The sequence below is a fragment of the Cydia strobilella genome, chromosome 10 (assembly GCF_947568885.1).
Source record: "Cydia strobilella chromosome 10, ilCydStro3.1, whole genome shotgun sequence".
In the NCBI taxonomy this organism is placed as follows: Eukaryota; Metazoa; Arthropoda; class Insecta; order Lepidoptera; family Tortricidae; genus Cydia; species Cydia strobilella.
Genome location: NC_086050.1, coordinates 11036980 through 11053920, shown reverse-complemented (window position 1 = coordinate 11053920; position 16941 = coordinate 11036980). Strand labels below are relative to the sequence as shown.

The following is a 16941-nucleotide window of genomic DNA, read 5'->3' as shown; positions in this document are numbered from 1 at the left end:
ACTTCTATTCAGTGATCCGATCTGAACCGCTTCTTCCTCAACAAGTTAAAAAAATATTCAATTAAAATGATATAAAATATAATTAAAAAAACCGTATATGTGTTTGATGTTGGCTATATAGAACACTATTTCTGTGTAAGAAAGACAATAAAATTAAACAATTTCAGTTCTAATTTGAGAAATAACAACCTAACGTTAATTAAAACAATCACTGAAAGAATGGTGATATTGGGTAATTTACTGTAAGTATATCAAATGTATAATTTTGCAATAAATTATACTTCTGACTACCATGAAAATTGCAATCGGAGTCAATTTAAACATGTACGGTACGGAGGTTTTTAAAGGGTCGACAACCTCTGGAGTTGCAGGCGTCCATTGGCTACGGTGGCTTACCAACAGGCGGGCCGTATGCTTGTTTGCCACCGACAGTGGTATAAAAAAATGTACGGTACTGAAATTTAACTATCAAAACTTTTTTTGTATTAATCAGTATCATTCTTTTATTCATTAGTCAACAGATCACATGCAGGCCTCGGCAGAAATTTGATATACAGATAAGGTGGGGCAAGAATAACTTAGTTAATTTTGCTCGGGGCAAGACAAGACTAACAGTATGAGAATTCCATACAAGTGATACAGTTTTGAATTATTCACGGTTATTAGTTTCACTAGACTTATACGTCGAAAGATCGGGAACTCGAAAACAATACAAAAAGTAATCACGGATAACGGTATAAGTCAAGTGATACTCTTATCCCGGTGATAGCCTTACCCCACCTTATCTAAGTTAAAGTAATAATGCAAGTTCAGTGTTAATGTATCAATGCACTGGTCTCATGATAGAGATGAAAATATAGCCACATGAGCTCTGTTACATAGGTAACAATTCTGCGGCTGCATGTCGAGATTTTGATTCGTTATAATTGGGTCAAATTTCTTTTCGATGTCTTTTGTTTTGTCCCGAAAAAATGTGACGGAGTGGAGCTTTTTGTATGGGGTGAAAATTAGTTTTTAATTTTTCTCAAGAGAATTATAATCTACCTATACAGCTAGAAAAACATGCAATAGCACTCAAGTTTTTTTATATATTTGATAGTTAAAGATAAAAATAGAAACGTGACAGAGTGGTCAGAAACAAGACAACGAAAATTATTTTGACTATCAAAGTAAGCAATTAATTACCAGTGTAAAATGTAAAGTTGAATGCAAAACATTATTTCAAGAATAGACTTTTTGATAGGTACTTCAAATCTTGATTCTAATTCTCAGATAAGTATAAAAAGAATACCACGAATAAAACTGTAACTAACTCATAGTTTAAGTTATTTATGGATAAAAATGTTTGTTTTACTAAGGTTTAAAATCCTTTGTATTTAACATAGTTTCAATTTGTTTACTGGTAGGTACAAGTAGCGCAAAGTTTATATAAATAAAATGTTACGTAACTACTGGATGTTGTCTTATTGATAGGATTAGCCTTTTGGCTCTATTCTTTTGATATTACATCTTGGAAAATGTGTGCCTTCCTGGAAAAATCGCAATTTACTCTGAATCTACGTAATCTATGGAAATATGGTGTCAGGCAACATTAAAGCTTATTAAATTCTACACAAAAAAGTACAACATACCTTTGCGGAAAAATTCAATCTTCTTGTAGAAAATACTTACTGAATCCAGATTGAGCGCTTACAATTTTCCAGGGGACATTCTCTTGATACGAAACTTGGATGAATAGGAATTCCACGTTTGTCTATTAATTTCTACACGATCCTGCTACACCTAGGAGGATATAACCAAACGGAATAGCCATTAACAGTAACAAGCGTTCCCCTTTGTCGAAAAAAGTCGGCTATTGGTTATACACAATGTATGGACTGACGTTTATCTGACATGGCTATTTTGACGTTACGTATACATTTGACGTTCCCTCCCCCGCAAAAATTGGCAGACTTTTTTGTACAGCAAATTACAGACATGGCGTCTCCGTTGGTTATATCCTCGTAGGGTTTACCATAAACAATCATAATATATGGACAAATGGATTTGTTATACAATTTTCCATTTCAATTCCATTTTGTTATTTAACTCCTCAATACATAAAAATACCGGCGAAGTGCGAGTCGGACTCGCGCACGAAGGGTTCCGTACCATTACGCAAAAAAAACGGCAAAAAAAATCACGTTTGTTGTATGGGAGCCCCACTTAAATATTTATTTTATTTTGTTTTTAGTATTTGTTGTTATAGCGGCAACATAAATACATCATCTGTGAAAAATTTAACTGTCTAGCTATCACGATTCATGAGCCAGACGGACTGACAGACATACGGACGGACGGACGGCGGAGTCTTAGTAATAGGGTCCCGTTTTTACCCTTCGGGTACGGAACCCTAAAACTATACTTTTACCTAAATTGTTAATTGAAAGTACCCTCAAGAAAATACTACGAAAGTTTATACTTATTTATTGTTTATTTAAATACACATGTATTTTACTTTCCTCGTATTCGAAATGAAAAATAGAGTGTTTAAGTCAGGCATAAGGCACCACTTCATCTCTTGGTTAACAATCTACTATGATATTACAAATTTAATATATTAGTACTTTGCCGCTGCCTTTTTACCAATGCACGGGACGCTTAAAAAATGTTGTATTTGTCAATATAATTAAATTCTACAAAAAAAAAAACCTATAAACTGAGCTTTCCTACCTTTGCGAAAAAAATATAGGTATTAGAGTTTTGAATGATTCACGGTTAGTTTCACTAGACTTATATTATCGACTTTATTATATTTATTAATATCGGGAGCTCACAAATAATACAAAAGGTAATCATGGTCTATATCCCGGTCAATATAAGTCTAGTGAAATATAGGTATCTTAAAAAAAAATTGCTAAATCAAGATTTAGCGTTAATAATTTTCCAGTGGACATCTCTTAATATAGAACTTAGGGAGAATTAGGAATTTCACTTTTGTCTATACATACATATGAACATTTTATCCAACTGCGACCAAAAAAGTTGTATAAGAACTGATGATCAACAAAACTCGGAACTCTGTAGTGTAGAGATTTCGAGCTTTGTCCTAGTTCCCTTATGCTATTATTTTAGGGATAATGAAAAAGTAAAACGTATATACATGTTTAAATATCATATAACTATATATTTAAATGAGATTTTTTCAGGTTCATTGGTTTTGCATTTATTTAAAAGGGTAAAGGTCCTTCAAACAGCTCTTCATAAGGCACAGCGAGGAAGAACTTATCGATGGCCCTCAGAATCAGTTCTGTGGCGTACGCCACTATTGGTTTCCCGAACTCCTCAGCCACGAGTTTCCAATTTTCGTTCAGTAACTGCAGCATGGCTCGGCCTGGAAATAAAAACATGTTTGGTCTTTACTGCTATCGCCGAACGCCTTAGGCAAAGGAAGTACTTTATCATGTGATAGTTTCTAGAAAAATATGGAATAGAGAAGTTGCGTGGCGTCGCTCTTGGTGTTTACAACTTTTCCTAAGTTCGTAAACAAAGTGATGTGAGTGAAATTGCATAAACGCGGCACGACTCTCGGCTTTTGATTTGTCCTTTAGTTGCGTCGTCAACTGTTTGTGTCGCGATGCTCTTAAAGCTCGTTTAGGATACATTTCATACATGTTGAAAATAATATTGGCACCGTGCGAAGTGCAAAGTGGGGTTAACTAAAGCGTTCGCAGCGCATAAGGTGGTAAAAGTTGGCAACCAATAGTAGTAGGACAGTTTCAGGTGATAATGTGGACACGCTGGACAAAAGCACCAATTTTTTTCAGGTACTTGTTAGGTAGCTTTAAGTTTTAGATAGGAACCAACTCCTCCGTCGGCCATCTTTAATTTTATGGCAGCCATTTTGAATTATACGTATATCATGAATATCCAGCGTGTCCACATTTACGACAATTTGTTCGAGCACTCTGCCCCACTAAGTCGTGCTAAAATGAGAGCGGAACTACGTTTGTATGGAGAACCGAGCTTACCGGGGACCCTTAAGATATTAGACATTAGTTGATATAATTGATCATTGTTTACTTACTCAACTCTGGATTGTTTTTAAAGAGATTAGTCAAGTTGTAATGCACTTTACCGCCAAAGTCGATGTTATTTTTGTAATTCTTGATAAATAAATGATTGACACCCTTGTCATCTGACATCGTATCCAAATTCATCATGACCTTCAGTTTGAGGTTAGCTGTGAAAATAAAAGCATGAAGTATGAAATACCTTGATATTGTTTCAACCTCCCTAAGCAGAAAATATATTTATAAGTGTAAGTATTCATTTTTAACACTTCAAAATTTTGAGGACATGTCACATACTTTTGATAAGATTTCAAAGTCTAATCATATGCTATGAATAATTGAATTTTCTTTGAGACCTGCTTAGAATTTTAGCCAAATAAAAGATAACTCATGCTAGACCGGGCCGGGGCCGGGTCAATCATTCTGGCGCTTCGTTTTCTATGGAAAGCACCACGTGATCACCGATCAGCCGTCATAGAAATTGACGTGTCGGACGCTTAGGCCCGGGCCCGGCCCGGTCTAGCGTGAGTCATCCTAAAACTGAATTTCTAACTTATTGTTATTTTGGCGTCTCCTTCTCCATTAATGGGGAAGGTGAGTATTCTCCCCGTGGCCTCGTAACCGCCCTTGGAGGTAACATTGCTATGTAACTCTATCACCAATTTGCGTTTAGCAAAATTAGACCTGCAAAATGAACATACAATAAGTATCGTCAAATATTTGATTTTTATAGTTAATTACTGTATTTTGATATAAGTTTGGAAACTTACCACCTACAAAATTTCACTAATAAGGTAATTTAAAATAAACCGCCGAAAGTTAGATTTATTAGTTTCAAAGCAAAATGTGCAATTGTTTTTAATAACATCCAAACTAATTTTAAACTTAGCCGGCAGTATACGGCAAATAAGTTACCCTCAAAAGGTAAAAACATAATTACAAATTTACCTACTGTATGGTTGTCAACTGGGATAATTAATTTATATAAAAAAAAACATATATGATTAGGAATATGAACGCATAAACACAATGTCAATTGATGTCAAGCGGACTTGATATTACCAACGTTTATTATTTAGGTAAATAAACAAACATATTCAACTTCTCTGCTTTGCTAATTACAATGATACTTTGCCCTAAATTTGAAATGAAATGAAGCTGATTTTAAAAACGACACGTTCGTATCAAGATGTTTTTAGAGGAAACATTTTCGCGATTTTTGCGAAAGTCCTAATTTATTGTTCTAAGCGATGTTACCTTGAACATGGTTGTATCAAACACTCAATATTATTAAAAAATATAAATAATAGTAAAAACTGTACTGATAAATATTTTGAAATATGTCTCACGATAGTTTAAGTGCGACTCAATATTATTGGTTGACATCAAGGAAGGTCGAAAGAAGATTAAACTAGGAAAAACAAAATGTCTGGTTCTGAGCGACGATTGGTTCGATGACTAATTATAATTATGTACAAGTCATATGTAAATAGATATCTAAAGATATTAGTAGATTGTACAAAAAGGGCATAAAGCGATCCACTTATATCCCAGGCAATTTATTGGTCCGAGCGCAGCGAGGACCCATATAGTCGAGGATAAAAATGGACATTTATGCGATATACCGTACCGATCTGAACCGTAGTGATCTAAATAGTTTGAAATATGTCTCACGATAGTTTCATTTCGAGTGTGTATAATACATATGTAGATAAATATATTTACGCATATTTATGCGTTTGCTTACTCGACATTGTCTATGACAGCCTTTCTGAATCCAAAAATATTGCTTTTAAAGAAGGAAATATTAAGTCCTGCAAGCGGAATCGCCACTATCTCGACGTAGAAAGGATCTAAAGTCGGTATTCCTAACTCAGGAATTCCCTTGGTGAAGTATGGGATTGCATCTATTGTTGATTGTATTAAGCACGCCCTGTCATCCACTTTACACGGGTGGATGAAGTCCGCTGAAAATGTAAGGAATTCAATATTAACACGTTACCAATAAAAAAAATAGTACATGAAACAAATCTATCGAATAGTTTTTTATGTATACGTAGGCTGATAGTCTCGCATCTTGTCTTTTTCTAGTTTTGGCTAAAACAATACAAGAAAACTTTAATTTTCGAGTAAGTCCTAAATCCATGTACATTTCCATTTTTTTGACAAGCTGAAATATAATTCAACGGCCTCCTAGCCTAGTGAATAGTAACAGTGAGTATTATATTCTTTGGTAGTAACCCTGTCTACCAAGCAGGAGGTCCCGGGTTCGAAGCTTGGTAAGGGCATATAAATGGTGAACTTCCTGTTCTTTTAATGAGTTTGTCAAAACTTAAAATTGAGTTATCCGTGAACAAGATGCATGTAACTGCGTATATCGGGATAATAATAATATAAATAAGCTCACAAATAATACAAAAGGTAATCACGGTCAACGTCCCGGTCGATATGTCTAGTTCAAATTAGGTACCTAAGTGATCTATTTAAACCTATGAGTGAAGGAAATAATCCTAACATAACCGACCTAACCTCCACAAAGGCACATTTTCCCCTCCCGGTTGAAAGGACATATGCTTTCGGAAAAGCAAAGTTATGGATTTGCAACAACACCATGTAAAGCTCAGGCTTATTTAGCTTGTAACAGAGAAAACAATAAAATGACGAGTATTTATGAAATAAATATCGATACATCTAAGATCGATAAAGCCTAACTCTAAGAGAGCTTCAAAGAAACCATTAATAAAAATAAGAACTTTTTACATATACTTACGTGTTAATCTGGTAAGTCCATATTTAATGAAAAATCCAGCGATGCATAAAAATGAAAAGTGCCACTGCATTGCGGCTTCAATATTTAATATTACTTAAAACCTTAAAAAATAGTAAATAATTATATTAGGTACTATAAACTGTTAAACACAACGAGGGACTAACAAGCTTTGTATCCCGCGACCTATTTTTATAGAAAATGGCTTGTTGACGACTTCGTTCCATCTGTAAAAAGGACAAACAGTATAAATATCGACACAAAACATAATAATTATAGGTATATAGATGGGAGTGGTGTAACAAGTTCCATAAAAAAAGGTGGCAACATCGCTCGATACCAAATATATAGTAGTTTTTAGGGTTATCTACCTACCTTACCTATAGCTTCGCCATTTGTCCGTTCGCGGCTTGTTGCTGCTGTGATCGTTAGTGCTAGAAAGCTGCAATTTCGCATAATATACAAATCAATCATACCCACAAAGTGATAAAGTAAAAACTATAATACCATTATTTTTAAGATTCAACATTTTATTGAATCCACTCGACGTGCGAATATTTTTTTGTCTTTGTCATTTTATTAGTAATAGTTTTTTTTTCCCGCGCCTTCATCTGCGTGGAATCAGTAACAGCAGCTAGAGTAAGTGTAGCGCCTGGATACACTGTAATACCAATCATTCAATTTGAGCATAAGCTTAATTGCTTACATCAATTATCAGGCAATTCATTAACTCGATCTCTCAATTCCACCCCCCTTTTCACTCTCTTAAGGGATGATTTCGGACATAAAAACTATTTATTCCCCGGGTTTCAAACTACCTCTATGCCACATTTTAACTAAATCGGTTCAGCGGTTTAAGTGTGAAGAGGTAACAGACAGACAGACAGACAGACAGACACACTTTCGCATTTATAATATTAGTATGGATTAGTAAGTAGTAGACAGGTGGAGAGGTTATTGCCAAAATTTGAACGCAGATGCGGCAGCGGCATCAATAAACCTTCACCACAACATGACCGATGTTCCTCTAGAACCTGACATTCTGAAGTCGGAGATTGAGTTTGCTATAAAAAAGCTCAACTAATAAGTCAGTCGGAAGTGACTGTATATTTGCCGAATACTTAAAACTCCTAGGAGATAGCGGTGTTTGCCTTCTACAAAGTCTATGCAACCGTATATGGAAAACAGGAAACAGGAAAATGGGTCATGGACTGGCAAGAATCTACTCTAATAGCGTTGCGCAAGAAGGATTCGACAAAGTCATGCGGAAACTACAGGACCGTGGCGCTCTTTACCCATGCAAGCAAAGTTCTGCTTTACATCATCAACGAACGCCGGTTTTCTGCAGTGGCAGATTCCAGCAGAGCAAGCAGGATTCGTTAAGGGTCGAGGAACAAGGGAACTGATTGTGAATGTTAGGCAGATTATAGAAAAGTGTCGTGAATTCAACATTCCAATGCTGATGTGTTTTGTAGACTACTCAAAAGCCTTTGATTGCGTTAGGTGGAAATGTTTATGGAACATCTTAATAGAAATGAGAGTACCCAGGCACCTCGTTGTGCTTATTGCAAACCTCTATCGGGACGGAAGCACAGTTGTAAAGGTCAAGAATGTCATTTCGAAACCTTTTAAGCCGCAAAAAGAAGTCAGACAAGGATGCATATTATCCCCAATTCTATTCAGCATATATGGAGAATGTATAATGAAACGAGCCCTTGAAGGTTGGGATGGTGGAATATCTATTGGAGACAAGATGGTTAGCAATCTAAGATACGCAGATGACACTACTTTATTTGCACCAACCGAGCGTGAACTGGATGAGCTACTTTCTAGAGTAGATAAGTAAAGTGAGTTAGTTGGTCTCAGTATCAACAAGTCACGCTAACTCGCTCCAATGAACTCAGAGACCTAGAATTTGTCGATCAGTTTGCTCTCTCCTTGACAACGAGGGTGGGAACGAAAAAGAGATCATCAGAAGAATCCAAATGTCTAAATCGGCTATGACTAAACTTACTAGGGTATGGAAAGACCGCAACATATCCTGAAAAACCAAAGTCAGACTGGTGCGTGCGTTAGTTTTCTCAATCTTCTTCTATGGCGCCGAATCCTAGACAATAAGGCAGAAAGAAAGAGCGAAAATTAACGCATTTGGGATGTGGTGTTGCTGCAAATTCCCTGGAGCGCACGTCGGACCAACGTGTCCATACTCAAGGAGCTCGGAATAACCACAAGGCTGTCCACTATCTGCTTCCATTGAATCCTTATGTATTTCGGTGACGTCGCTCGTAGAGACCCAGATAGCTTAGAAAAGCTGATGGTAGTTGGTAAGGTCGAAGGAGTAAGAGGACACGGTCGATCGCCTACCCTGTGGTCAAGCAGACTTGATAAAAACCATCACTAGCTTGCCAATACCTGAAGCTATTAAGGCTTCCAAGGACAGGAACACTTGGAAGAGCATGGTACATCGCGCAGGAAACTCTTCAAACTAGACACGACCTTCAGCAATGAAGACGCCGACTAAGAAGAAGTAATTTTGTTTTGTTAAAGCTCTTGAAAATATTGAAAACTTGAATGTTGTATAATTTGATACCGTTACTTAAACGTTTATTTTTTTATTTCTTCAAGGGATCGCTAATTTGAGAAAGGTACCGTTTGAATTCAGATTACATAACGAATTGCTGTCATCCTGAAAGATAATAAACTAATAAAGTATATTTCACTATATTTGAATGTAAATTATGTTTAGTTTTTGGAATATAAACGAAAGAAAATTTAATATTTTTTGAAATTTCATCAGGGACGTGAACGCTCTGTGATTGGTCAACGCTCGGATGACGTCACACGCGGGTAAACATTCTTGATTGCCTTGAGTGTTTTAACTTTTTTATTTGTATTTAGTTAATTTTAGTTATTGTTCCACAGTTTTCTGATATATTCCGATTTATCCGTATATCTAGTAGCACAATATTCATAAGAATCTCAAAATGGAGCCGAAATATGTGAAAGCTGATAGCGGCAACCTACCAGACATAGACGCATTAATGGTTGCACTTTTCTTTAAAGATAATCCGGATTACTATGCTGCGGAACTTAGAAATGTAAAAACAGCTGTGTGAGTATACGTAGAAATTGTTTATTTACGAACTTTTCGATTTTGATGATACGAATACGACGACGATATATATATAGAATACGATGACGAGAATAGTATCTCCATACTGCACTTTAGTTTGAAAGAAAAAGTATGCTACTAACTACCTACTAATGCTGAAAGAGCTATGTTATGAGGTTATGTAGTAATACATTAAATACCTAGATCTTGTTTCGTTAAATACAACAAAATCCGCTGCTTTAACTACCATATTTATTTACAGTTAAATATTACTTACATCGAAGTGGTCTTCACACATAAAAACATTTGTATGCGCTAAAATGCTCTTTGGGTCTCTTCGCGCTAGTTTTAACCACATTTTTCTTTTTTTGGGATTCGTTGGAACGGAAACAAACAATTTATCTGGATTTTTTATAGTCGTACTTGAACATTGCGGCACTATACACCATTTATATACCATTTTACAGTGAAATAATCAATTCAATGCACATAAACCATAAGATTTACTAAGGTCATTGACTGAGTTTACTCGCGTGTGACGTCACACGTGTCACGTGATTAGCCCCTTTGCAAAAACAGCGTTTAAGGCGCGTTCAAAATAAATAAACTTTAACATTTTTTTTTTATATTGAATACAGGAAATTTCACGGAAATATCAATGTAGTGTAATTATTAAGTCATAAACAATCAATTAAAACCATTTTCAAAAATTAGTCAAATAGCCTATTGTTGCCGCAAATGTCAAAATCGATGTTTGGATTTCTTATGTAGCACTGCATTAATGATAGCTAATAAGCTAGATTGTCCTCTGTTATGGGCAATGGATCATCTAACAAAGTCACTTTTGTTTATAACTATTTTATTAGGTAACTATTGTTACTAACATATATGATAAGCAATAACTAATCAATTTATGGAGCAATTTGTTGTCTTTAATAAAGATATTTTAATTTAATTTAATTACTGCAGCAGTAAATACTGGTGTAGTCTGGATCCGAACAATAGGTAGGTATCTTAAGAATTAAAAAATACAGAATTATTTTTTGTCTCAAGCAGAAACGTCTGCGAACGATGCTATTAAGCTTAGAAACAAATTAAAAGCTGAAAACTTCACCGTCTTGGGTGGGACTTGAAACCACGACCACGGGATCGCTAGCCCGGAGCTCTTCCACCACCCACCCAAGACGGTGAATTTTTCCACTTTTAATTTGTTTAAAAGTTTAAAAAAATAGTTTATTTTACATTATTTTAGGGATAATGGAAAAGAAAAACGTATAGAAACACTTAGATTTCTATATTCGTCCTATATTTTCATAACATTAAATTTATTTTAGGATGGCCTAAATGGCTTGTTTATGCATTTATTTAAACGAAGGGAGAGGTCCTTCAATTAACTCTTCAAAAGGCACAGCGAGAAAGAACTTCTCGATGGTCCTCAGAGCCAGTTCTGTTGCGTAATCTAATATTGGTTTCCCGAACGTTTCAGACACGAGTTTCCAATTTTCGTTCAGGAACTGCAGCAGAGTTCGGCCTGGAAATAAAAACATCTTTAATTTTTACTGCTATTGCCGACTGCCTTTTTCGTTGGACAAAGGAACTACATACTTATCATATCATAGTTACTACCTAGGTTTTTTAGGCGCAAAAATATGGTGTAGGGAAATCGCGTGGCTTCGCTCTTGGTGTTCACGCCTTCCAAAGTTCCAAACCAAAGTAAAAATTTTAACAACGCGGCGCGGCGCGATTCTCGACTTTTCAGTTGTCCTGGATTCAACTTAGGTTAGTTTAGGTAGGCGTGTTAGTTGTCTCGCATTGCTCTCAGAGCTCATTTATGATACATGTTTACATAAATGTAATAAAATTTATATTTTTATGTATTAGTTGTTATTAGTATTGATCACTGTTTACTTACTCAATTCGGGACTGTCTTTAATGAGATTAGTCAAGTTGTATTGCACTTTATCGCCAGAGCCGAAGCTATATTTGTAATCCTTGAAAAATAAATGATTGACACCCTTGTCATCTGACTTCATATCCAAATTCATCGTGATCTTCATTTTGAGGTTAGCTGTCAAAATAAAACCATTCATATTGTTTAGACCTTAAGCTGAAAACATATTGATAAGTAACCTGTGTTCAATAATTCTTTGACTTAATTTGATGTTCGATCAATTTTTAGAGAACACCTAATTTACATACATGCTTATCTAAAATTTGATTGCCAGCAGTAGTAAGTTATAAGTAAGTACACCTAATTTACATACATAATTAAGTTATAAGTAAGTACACCTAATTTACATACATTGTGCACATCTAAAATTTGATTGCTAGCAGTAGTAAGTTATAAGTTATGTTAGTTATAGAAAGTTGAAAATTAAAGTTTCACGGTGTGTTCGGTACATTACAGAATAGGGTATTACAATTATTTAATGGTATCAGTCAATCAGGTTTGTTTTGAGGATCAAAGGTTTATATGGGACCCATTGTCTAAAAGCAATACAAGTCACAAATAATGGTCAGTCTGGCAATCGCACTTTACTGGCGAAACGCTTCTAACAAAATGGCAATATATCGTGACGACACCATGTAACGTCGCTGTTGCTTAGAAGCGTTTCGATGTATGGAAAATAAGGAAATTGCGATTTTGTCGGTGAACTATTGCGTTTATGTATATTGTTGCATTACAATATTTTTTTTTTTCAATAAAATGTAAGCAACCGAATGGTACCATTATTTTTTTCCTATTAGAAAGTTAAAAAAAACTTTTTTTTTTTCTTGTATTTTTTTATTATTCCCTTATATTATTTAAGTTTCCAGTTTATTGTAATAAATTGCTTATTTTCTGAACTGATAAAACAAGTATTTAAATAACATGTACTTTACAAACTAATCACAAAATGTATGCTAGTCAGATACGGTGGACCCAAGGTGTTTCAAATCTCTCAAAATCCTGAGGGCACGTCACATACTGTTGATAAGATGTTAAGTTATAACACCATACTAAGAATCTACAGAGACCCATCAAACTAATATCTTACTTATTTTTATTTTGGCGTCTCCTTCTCCATTAATGGGGAAGGTGAGTATTGTCCCCGTGGCCTCGTAACCTCCCTTGAGGGTAACATTGCTGTGGAACTCTAGGACGAATTTGCGTTTAGCTAAATTAGACCTGCAATATACACACACATTATTGTGATTTGACTTAATTACTATGTTTTTACATAAGTTCAGGTAAAAAACATCGAATGGTAACTTATTAAAGTCGTAAGGAAAATGTCTAAATGATTTAAATAGCATCAAAACTATGCCAGCCGGATGTTATTATTAAAAAAAAATAAAAAAAAAATGAGTGCAAGTTTACTCTAGGTATTATTATATGTAATTAGGAACATAAACGCATAACACAATTGATGTCAAGAGGACTTGATCCACCAACGTTTATTATTTACATAAGTATCTAACACCTCAGTTTTGCCGATTGCACTGACGCGTTGCCTTAAATGTGAAATGAAACGAAGGTCATTTTAAGGGTGACACGTTCGAGTTCGTGTTGTTTTAGAGGAAAAAAATCGCGATTTCTTCGAGTGATCTAATCGATGTAACCTTCAACTTGATCGGAGTGATTTTATTAACCAACAATTGTATTAGTTGAGGTCAAGAAATGTCAAACAAGATTAAATTTTAATTAGGAAAATCAAAACGTTTTGTTCTGAACGACGACTAGTTCGATGACTAATTATTTATTCGAGTTATACATATAGCTTAAGCTGAATATGAAAAAGTGTGAAGTAATTGTATGGTTTGCGTTATGAAGAAAAATATGGTAATAAATAAATGAACAAATATATAACACTTTTCATAACATGAACTGAAATAAAAACGAAGTAGCAATAGTACCTAAAAACGTAAATAAAATTACCAACTCATTACGATTGTTTAATTTTATTTTTACTGTCTGGGACGTTACACCTACTTTTATGTACCTAATACTTCAAAGGGCATTTTAAAGTCACATCTCAATATTAATTGTGTTAATTAGTAGTCTGTGCGGAAAAAGAAGTCGTAGAATGTATTGTATATTGGATACCATACATTTCACGACTCTTCTCTTTCCGCACAGACTCTAGTAAATAGTAGACACCGTTTTTTGTTTTCTATGAAACCAAACTGTTCATTCTAATAATTAGTAAGTGTTAGTTTTTTATCGCGTATATATATATATCTTTACTTGAAAAATAATTATAGTGTATAACTAGCCTTATGAACCGGTTTTTGCATGTACAACCAGCCTTAAAGTTTGTAGTCTATGATTGTTCATTATTTTAGTATGTGGGTATTTTTGCACTTTGTAATTTTTCCTCAGTCACCCGTTGACCACGAACGCTGTAAAGAGTTCGAAACGTCGGGATGTATTATAAATTCAATATACGCGATATAATCCGTTTTCATAGTTTTATTTCATGAGTAACTATCGCGGTAACCGAAGACAATATTAGTAAGTGTCGTTTACACCAAATGTTCGCTAAATTTTATTGTATGAAAAGTTTCATAGTTCACAGCTGAGTGGCGTTGATCAGTCCGTCAACGTTGTTGGTGCAACCAGCTCTAAGTGTTATATTATGAATTTACTTACTCAACATTATCTATGACGGCCTTCCTGAATCCAGTAACGTTTCCATTAAAGAAGGAAATCTTAAGTCCTGCAAGCGGAATCGATAGTCTGTCGATATAAAAAGGATCTAAAGTTGGTACTCCCAAGTCAGGCATTCCCTTCGTGAAGTAAGGGATTGCATCAATTGTGGATTGCATTACGCACGGCTTGTTGTCTAAAGGACATGGGTGGATAAAGTCCGCTGAAAATAGAAAGAATTACTTTTTAACGCGCTATTTTGTAAAATCCTTTTTTGATGAAACATGTGTTTTGCCGGTACAGTTTACACTGACAGTTTTACATCTTTTACTTCCTAGATGCATATGTACATATAAACTTCAATTTAAAGCAAACAATGTAAGACAACAGTTGTAAATCTGCTTGTAATTCGTTGTTGAGTGCAAAAGCAAACTAAATTCCATTATTCCATTTATCAATGTTATTTACTAAGGACATAGATAAAAATATAAAAATATCCAGACTCAATAAATTGTTTTACTGCATTAAGTACGAACAAGATTTTGTTTTGTAACACACTAATTATCAAAACAAGACAATTTTCTTCCAGTTAATGTTAAGTATATATATATCTAACTAATGATTCACTTGCCCTTGTTATGGGTGGTGGTTCTTATTTATTATACGGTTTATGACATAACATCATCTCATATACAATAGTATCTGGGGCGGAATATATTGAACTACGTACGTTACCGAAAATAATCTAACCAGAGAAATTATCTAATTTTTTTTTCAAACAAAACAAATTAGGTATTTTAGGTAGGCAAATAAGAAGACACAATGTAAATACTAAAAAGTTTCCTGTTCTTACCATGAATTTGTCAATAATTAAAAGTCATTTCTCTAATCTTTTGAGTGAAGGAAATAATCATAAGGTAACCGATCTAACCTCTACAAAAACATAATTTCTTCTTCCAGTTGGAAGGCCTGATGCTTTCGGAAAAGCAAAATCTTGGATTTATGTTACCGTGTGATGCTCAAGATTCTTTAGCTTGCAACCGGGAAAACAATATAATGACGAGGAATAATAAATAACACGTAATATTTTTTTTTAAAGTAATATCATAGGTACATCTAAAATCGATAACACCTATTTCTAAGAGAAGTATAAGAAAGAAACCACTGATTGAAATTAGTAGTAGTAAACTCTTTATTGTACAAAAGGACATATTAAAAATAACATACAATTAGTAAGAAGTACAAAGTCAAACTTATCCCTTTGAGGCATCTCTTCCAGTTAACCTTTGAGTAGATGAGAGGAGAGAGAGAGAAAGAGGGTGATAATTGCATTAAAATGTACAACAACAAGACAAATGTATAAAATGTAAAATGTACCAGAAAGACAAAGGATATGTATTTAACATACAAAATTAGAACTATTTTTATAGCTGTATATAGGTAGGTACTTACGTGTCAATCTAGTAAATCCATGTTCAATAAAAAATCCAGCTATACATAAAAACGGCAAGTACCAGTGCATTGTGGCTTCAATATTACTTAAAATCTTATATAATGCTCAATATTTAGTTATATAAGGTAGCATAAACTTTGAAACACAACAAGGAACTAACAAAATCTAGGTCCCGCAGCCTGTTTTTATAGAAAATGGCTCGTTGACGACTTTTTTGTTCCGCATGTATAAAGGACATCATATTATGTACAGTGTGTGTATTTAGTCACCTGCAATAACGTTTTAATGTAGATTCAGTAGCTGCCATTAGTAAGAAATGTATACATAACCTCAAATTTCTCCGTCATACAGTTTAGGTTTTAACTTTTGGGGAACTCAGGACAGCCAGGCAAACTTATTGTATATGCAGGGGTGCCAAGCTAAGGGATGGTTTATTTTGGCGTCAAACCATATTAAGGCCTCAAAATAATGGGGTCTATAAGATAATAACTCAAACTTGCATATTTAAAAATGTAATTTAGAATATAAAAATCAATAAACATATATCGCAGACAAGTTACTTACTGCAGTCGTTTTTAGGCTTCCGTACCGTAGGGTTCTGTCCGTCTGTCCTTCTGTCCGTCTGTTCGTCTGTCCGTCTTTCGGTCTGTCACCAGGCTGTATCTCATGAACCGTGATAGCTAGACGGTTGAAATTTTCAGAGATGATGTATTTCTGTTACCGCTATAACAACAAATACTAAAAAGTACGGAACCCTCGGTGGGCGATTCCGACTCGTACTTGTTTTTTATCGAGCTTGTTCTAAAAATTCTAAAAGTTAGTTAGTATATATTTTTTTCCTCAAATTCAAGACATTTCTCAAATCCTGAATTTTTATCCAGTCGTGCACATGATGCCATCAGAATATTCTCTAAAATATCACTCTAA

General features: G+C 34.6%; 3 protein-coding genes across 3 annotated transcripts in view; all 3 read right to left on the bottom strand.

Annotated features, from left to right (window-relative positions):
- The window catches only part of LOC134744939 (mucin-5AC-like), a 403822-nt gene that overhangs the window by 241459 nt on the left and 145422 nt on the right, over positions 1-16941 (bottom strand). The gene's annotated exons all lie outside the window — the stretch shown is intronic.
- Positions 3197-6899, bottom strand: LOC134744772 (circadian clock-controlled protein daywake-like). Its single transcript, XM_063678683.1, has 5 exons — positions 6823-6899; positions 5800-6019; positions 4606-4736; positions 4067-4222; positions 3197-3373 (listed from the first exon to the last, which is right to left on the bottom strand). The coding sequence occupies exons 1-5, from the start codon at positions 6890-6892 to the stop codon at positions 3210-3212; spliced, it is 741 nt and encodes a 246-aa protein (XP_063534753.1). The 5' UTR covers positions 6893-6899; the 3' UTR covers positions 3197-3209.
- LOC134744771 (circadian clock-controlled protein daywake-like) lies at positions 11287-16104 on the bottom strand. The gene is made up of 5 exons (XM_063678682.1): positions 16014-16104; positions 14565-14784; positions 12970-13100; positions 11844-11999; positions 11287-11462 (listed from the first exon to the last, which is right to left on the bottom strand). The coding sequence occupies exons 1-5, from the start codon at positions 16081-16083 to the stop codon at positions 11293-11295; spliced, it is 747 nt and encodes a 248-aa protein (XP_063534752.1). The 5' UTR covers positions 16084-16104; the 3' UTR covers positions 11287-11292.

Excerpts from the sequence above, each read along its gene's own strand:
- LOC134744772 (XM_063678683.1), bottom strand. The coding sequence starts at position 6,892 with ATGCAGTGGCACTTTTCATTTTTATGCATCGCTGGATTTTTCATTAAA. Across the intron at positions 4,737-5,799 it reads GCTGTCATAGACAATGTCGA|GTCTAATTTTGCTAAACGCA; the intron begins GTAAGCAAACGC and ends TTCATTTTGCAG. Across the intron at positions 3,374-4,066 it reads TAAAAACAATCCAGAGTTGA|GCCGAGCCATGCTGCAGTTA; the intron begins GTAAGTAAACAA and ends TTTTATTTCCAG.
- LOC134744771 (XM_063678682.1), bottom strand. The coding sequence starts at position 16,083 with ATGCACTGGTACTTGCCGTTTTTATGTATAGCTGGATTTTTTATTGAA. Across the intron at positions 14,785-16,013 it reads TGGATTTACTAGATTGACAC|CGGACTTTATCCACCCATGT; the intron begins GTAAGTACCTAC and ends TTCTATTTTCAG. Across the intron at positions 12,000-12,969 it reads AGACGCCAAAATAAAAATAA|CTAACCTCAAAATGAAGATC; the intron begins GTAAGATATTAG and ends TTATTTTGACAG.